Raw genomic sequence first — 6,568 nt, forward strand, 5'->3', positions numbered from 1 at the left:
TGAAGAAACGGTCGACTTCACATTACTCCGTGCAAGTGACAGAACTAGTGGCACTCATTGAGGCACTGGAAATGACTAAAGGGAAAGAAGTCACTATTTATTCTGACCCTGCATACGTAACCTCCACAATACATTCAGGCTTGTTAAGATGGCAGAGAAGAGGGTTTAGGAGATTTGACAGGACATCTGTCGAGCATGCTGCGCTGTTATACAGACTAATCGAAGGAATGGGCCTCATCACGAGATTCCCGCTAAAAACAGGGTCATTACTGGCATGGAGGAAGTAGCGGGCCCGTGCTCCTTTGACGCCGCTAATAGCGGCCGATTATGAGAGCACGAGCAAGTGCGAACGCCCATGCCGGTAATGGCCATACCGCCATGCCGGTAAAGGGCCTCCAACTCCCCGATAGCGCCATCACGGGACCCGCCAATACCACCTCCGCCAAGGAGCAACCCGTTAATAATGACCCGGTAATAACAACATGCTAATACCGGGCCCGTAATACCAGACCCGGAAGTAACGGCATTGCTTCGGAATGGGAAATGCGCCAGCGGCCCTCTTTAAAAACACAATCCATTGCAATCCTCCCAAACCACCACTGCTACATAGGAGAGACCATGGCCATTGTGTACAACATGTCCAGGGCAACCCGAAAAACCACCCCCCGCCTGCGCAAGAAGCGCTTCTCAGATGAGGAATTGAATATGTTGGCAGATACCCTCGCTGCCCATGCAGACGAGGTATTCACGAATAACCTCAAAAGGGAGGCGCAGATGAGGGAGAAGGAAATTTGGGCAGAGGTAGCACGCAAGGTGTCAGCGGTAGGCACCACCCCCCGGACAGTCAACGTCTGCAAAAAAAGATGGGACGACCTCAGTCTCAGGGTCCAGAACATCCTGGCCATCAATCGGAGGGAGGCCATGGCCACAGGTGGGGATGCGCACTCACCGGTCAGACTCATGCGCTGTGAGGAAACCTGCAGCACCATCATCCAGATGGAGTCGATAGAGGGCTTTGGGGAAATGGAGACGGGTGCTGCGACATCTGGAGAAGGAGGTGAGTGACCCTGCAAACCCCAGTAGGCCAAACCATGACATAGTACAACTGATGTGAAAGTGAGCCGAGCCAAAGCAATGCATGGCCCATCGTACACACATTTACAGATCCATGTCCAGATGGAGGCCCAAACCCTGCCACACTGAAATGCATGCTGTGTGCCAATCCCATTACCAACAGACACTCAACACACAGGGACCATTTGTTTGTTTGTTTGTTTATTAATTTGTATAGCGCTCTGGACCCAGGGGTATATGGGCGCTCAAGGAAATGGTTACAGGCAATATATTAGGGCAGTTGTGCAGCATATATACAATTACAGAAATAATGTGCAGGAGTTTATACATTTTGCAAAAAATACAGTTGGTGTAGATAGTAAGCAGACAGTATTATAAAGGTGTTGAGCTGTTAAAGTGACACGTATACAAGATACAGGGTCTGTATTAGCTAGTAGGGAAGAGGCAGGGTAGTGGTGAGTGAGGTAAGTGACGGATCCCTGAGTTATTTGTTTAGAAGCCAGGTGATGACCTGGGTTCTGAAGGGTTGAAAGGTGGGGATGGATTTAATGTTCAGTGGAATAGTGTTCCAAAGTTGGGCGGCTAGAACCGGGAAGCTAGTTCCGCCGGCTCTTTTGAGGGTGTATTTGGGCACTGTCAGGTGTAGTGTGTTGGAAGATCTGGTGATTCTGGTAGCAGGTTTTAAGGTGAATTTGTTAGTAAGGTAAGGCGGGGCAAGGTGATTAAGTGATTTGTAGGTGAGGCAGATAGTTTTTAGATCCATTTTTTGTTGGATGGATAGCCATTTGCATGATATTCTAGTGGCCGATAAGTGTTCTCTCCTAGGAATATTAAGAACAGCTCGGAGTGCATTATTTTGGAGGACCTGCAGTTTGTTGATAACAGATTTATTAGCGCCTACATATAAGCCGTTGCAGTAGTCCAATTTAGACTGTATAAGTGCTCTGGCTAATGTGAGGCAGCTACTGGGGGATAGCAGGGGTCTACAGGCCCTGATCAACTTACCTGTGCAGGCAGTGGCTGAGGCAGTCATGTTGACCTGTTTGGAGAGGTTGGTGTTGGTGTCTAGATAGAAGCCTAGGGTCTTTACACTTTTTGTGATAGGAATAGTGTTCCCGTCAATAGTGAAGCTGGTGTAGCTGGAGCTGAGCCTCAGGATAGTGTTGGGGGAGCCGACAAGGAGCAATTCTGTCTTGTCATCATTCAGGCAGAGGCCATGTGTGGCCATCCATGCCTGAATGATGGAGAAGACTTCATTGATCCGGGTGATGTCCGAGTTGTAATTACCGGAAAGACTTAGGAGTATCTGGGTGTCATCTGCGTAATTGGTGTAGGTGACACCCAGATGGTCCAGCTTGTCGAATAAAGGCTTTGTAAATATATTATACAAAGTGGGCGAAACACAGGAGCCTTGTGGGACACCGCAGGTGATGGGAATCGGGTCAGCCGCTGCTAACGGTGAGAAGACTTGCATGGTCCTGTTATCAAGGAAGGATTGGATCCATGTGACCGCGGAGTGGGAGAAATGTGCTGCCGATGATAGGTGGTTGCATAGGATTTTATGGTCAACCAAGTCAAAGGCAGCGGAGAGGTCTAGGAGAAGAAGGATGGCAGCCTTTCCTTTATCTTTGAGTTCGTCGATCTGGCTTTTGAGATCAACAAGGGCTGTTTCTGTTCCATGTTGAGGACGAAAGCCAGACTGACGAATTCCCAGGAGTTGGTTTGTCTCGAGGTAATCTTGTATTTGTACGTAGGCCACTCTGTCAAGAATTTTTAGTAAGAACGGTACGGTGGTGATAGGTCTATAGTTGGTAGGTATAGACGGGTCAAGTGTTTGTTTTTTTAACAATGGTAGAACCCAGGATTGTTTCAAGTTGCTTGGGACTGCATTGTTAGTGAAAGATAGGTTTATTAGTTTGGTAATGAAAGGGGAGAGATCCTTGGCTGCGTCTTTTATGACCTGGGCAGGGCAGCTGTCCCCCTTACAGTTAGATGGTTTCAACGAGGCTATAATTTTTTGTACTTCTGGTATAGTTACCCTTTTGAAGGTGAAGCCTGAGCTATTGGCAATGGGCAAGGGTAAAGTTGGACCGGAAGTAGTGCCATGGGTGAGTTGTTGTCGTTTATTTTCAATTTTAGTTTGGAGTCCCGTGATTTTGTTGGCGAGGGCATTCTGGATACCTGTGCACCAGTGTTTATCCTTGGTACAGGTATCAGTGGGAGGATTAGGGTTTTCTAATTCCTTTAAGATGTTAAATAACTCTCTCGTGCTAGAGCCTGCCTGAGTTATCCTGGAGTTGAAAGATTCTTTTTTAGCACGTATAATCTCATTTTTGTAGAGAGTGGTGATATCAGCAAGGTTAGTTTTATTTTCTAATGAGGGAGCTGTCTTCCACAATGTTTCAAGTTTGCTTTTTTGTTGTCTAAGTAGTTCTGTTTCTCTTTGCGTATTTTTAATGGGGCAATGCTGTCAATAGCTTTAGTCATGGATTCGTTGTAGGTATTGACCAACAAGTTCAAGTCAGCTGTGGCTGGTAGTGCATTTAGGGTGGGGACTACCAAGGGTATTAATGCTTCAGCTGTGATATTACTCTTGTTCCTGGTTGGGCAAGCTGGAGCAATAAAAGGTTTTTTAGGGACTGGGTTACTGATATTAATATCTAAAGGGAGGAAGTGGTGATCCGTCCAGACAAGAGGTATAGGGTCCTTGAGAGTAATGTTGCAGTTGAGAGCAGCTAACCAGTCAAGAGTCCTACCTTTCGAATGGGTAGGTTGGGAACAGAGTTGTGGGAGGCCATGCTCAGCTAGAGCAGTAGCCAGGGAGGTGGCTGAGGTGTCATGAGGGTCGTTAAACCCAAGATTTGCATGTAACACATCACACAAACCCCAATACATTGGCATACCACCTGGTACGTATCAGTGCCAAATGGAGATGCCACGGCTAATGCCAATATGCCCCGCCTTGAAACTACCCTGTTTGATACACCTATGAGATTGCAATGCATGAGAAATGAAATACCGTACAGCACCATCTCATGCTTCTTGCATGTAACAGCGTCACTGATGCCCTGCATTTCTTCCTCCCCCACAGGCATTGATGGAGAAGGTGGGAGTCAGGACCCATCCACAAGGCCTTCTACGTCCAGGGCCAGACCACCAGCCACTGGCCAATCCACTTCCGGAGCAGCATTGCGGCCCACAGTCCAATCCAGGGCAAGTGCACAGGCCATGCAGGCACATGAGGACACCACAGCAGTGGACGTGACTGCTACCACAGAGCTGCCAACGACAGTCGAAGGGGAGGCTGATGGCACCCAGTCCACTGCCACAAGCTCAGTGGGTGAGGCAGCAGCCACAACCCCACTCAGTGACATTGAACTAGGAGCAGAGGAGTATGTGGACCTAGAAGGAACAATACATGTGGAATGTCCACACACCCCTAGCCCCCTGTCCACCCCCCAAGACTACATTCAGGCCACACTCACCAGCTCCATTCTGGATCCTGCAGTACTACTGCACAGTTCCGACCTCAGTACCACCCCCGAGGCCAGCCATGCAATGGCGCACCCAGCCGCAGCACCCCCAACCTCTGCTGCTCCCACTGACTTGGAGGCACGGCTCTCAAGGGTGGAGGCAAGGCAGGACTCCATGATTGACCTTGTGCGCCAATATGTGTCTGACGGCGAGGAGACACAGCGTGAGATCTGTCAGGCCATTGCTGGGAACACTGCCGCCATCAATGCGTGTGCAGTCATGATCCGTGACAGTTTGGGGGCTGTCACGCAGGTCCTGACAAGCATGTTACAACATATGCAGCACCAACAAACTGCACGGGCCGTGCCAATCCCACCTGCATCCAGCCAATCCTCCACATCTGCATCCTCCACACCCTTCAGCCCTGTGCGGATGACAAGGCGGAGTGCTAGGCAGACCGAAATGCTGCCCCCGGACACAAAAAAAGCCAGCAAATAGTGTGAGATAACAATGGGTGAGGGGGAGGTGGTGGTGGTGGTGTATAGGGGATTAAGGGGGTGTTCATTGGGGGTATGGGGAGTTCATTGGGGGGTATGGGGAGTTCATTGGGGGTATGGGGAGTTCATTGGGGGTAAGGGGTGTCTGGATGTTTTGGGGCAGGGGGGAGGGGGATGGGAGAGGGCGTGTTTGTGGTGGTGGGAAGACGCACTTTTCTGTAATTTCCATTAATACACCCGTTGTGTTTGAAATCATTTAATGCCTGGACAATTTTCATTTTGCGTGTGTCCATTGAATTCATGACAGTGCACAGTGCCCAACTCCCCACACACCCCGTGTCCATGTCTGCACGGTCCCAGTGCTCAGTGTAGCACTGACACATAACCATCAACGGCCCTGTGGTTCAGAAGTATTCCTCAAACAGTGATTGGTGTACAGCACGGCCATCCTGTGCATCATGTGCTGGCAGGGGTGCTGCTTCTCCGCCATCATCCTCACCCGGTGCACATGCATGTCAACATCAGGTGGCAGTGGTACATTTCTCCGGATGCACATGTTGTGCAGCATGACACACACCATGGTGATCTTTGCCACTTACTCAGGGCCATAAAGGAGTGCTCCACCAGACCTGCTTATACAGTGGAACCATGCCTTCAACAGGCCGAAGGTCTGCTCAATCACGACACGGGTACGGGTATGAACCCGATTGTACTCCTCTTCGTGCCTGTTCCGCAGGTTCCGCAAAGGGGTAAGTAGCCACGGCTTCAAGGGATATCCTCCATCACCTGCATGGTGGCTCAAGGAGGTTTTTGTGAGTCAATATGAGCTGACACCCTTAAGAATCATGGCGAAGGCCGCAGCTGTGTGGTGTTGACATGCAAATGTCCCTGTATGTATGCACAGAGATTGATTTGATGCATTGTGTAATGCGAAATGGCCTGCTTGTGCGTCTTGCATGTTGTCAGTGATGTACGGCATTGGTCTAATCTATGGCATTGATGTGTCATGTTCGGGTTGGGATGTTCAGGTCAACAGTGTTTAGTTCTGAGTGCACGGTCCACTCACCCCCCAATCCCACCCAGGTGGAGTATGCATCCCCCCAAATACCACCCAGGTGGAGTATGCATCCCCCCAATACCACCCAGGTGGTGTATGCATCCCCCCCAATACCACCCAGGTGGAGTTTGCATCCCCCCAATCCCACCAATGTGGAGTATGCATCCCCCCCAATACCACCCATGTGGAGTATGCATCCCCCCAATACCACCCAGGTGGAGTATGCATCCCCCCCAATCCCACCCAGGTGGAGTATGCATCCCCCCCAATACCACCCAGGTGGAGTATGCATCCCCCCCAATCCCACCCAGGTGGAGTATGCATCCCGCACCTCACCACCCCGATGCACTGCCATGGCCCAGGCAGGCAACTTACCGAGTAGCCAGGCACGTCGTCCAGCATGTCACTCCATGTGATGGGGTAGCGTGGAGTTACACAGCACCATGGCATCATGTGTAGATCTGGG

The 6,568-nt window shown here is 50.2% G+C and overlaps 1 protein-coding gene across 1 annotated transcript; it reads left to right on the plus strand.

The window, feature by feature from the left end:
- Positions 1-618: 618 nt before the first annotated feature.
- Positions 619-5,046, plus strand: LOC138567842 (nuclear apoptosis-inducing factor 1-like). The gene is made up of 2 exons (XM_069646334.1): positions 619-1,057; positions 4,166-5,046. Exons 1-2 carry the CDS (start codon positions 619-621, stop codon positions 5,044-5,046), a joined length of 1,320 nt encoding a protein of 439 aa, XP_069502435.1.
- The last annotated feature ends 1,522 nt before the right edge of the window (positions 5,047-6,568 follow it).

Source organism: Ambystoma mexicanum, chromosome 2p (genome assembly GCF_040938575.1).
Source record: "Ambystoma mexicanum isolate Mex_15411 chromosome 2p, UKY_AmexF1_1, whole genome shotgun sequence".
Lineage (NCBI taxonomy): Eukaryota > Metazoa > Chordata > Amphibia > Caudata > Ambystomatidae > Ambystoma > Ambystoma mexicanum.

Bases quoted from the DNA above. Each gene is read 5' to 3' on its own strand.
- LOC138567842 (XM_069646334.1), top strand. From the start codon at position 619: ATGGCCATTGTGTACAACATGTCCAGGGCAACCCGAAAAACCACCCCC. The intron at 1,058-4,165 runs GTGAGTGACCCT...CCTCCCCCACAG, and splicing joins TGCGACATCTGGAGAAGGAG to GCATTGATGGAGAAGGTGGG.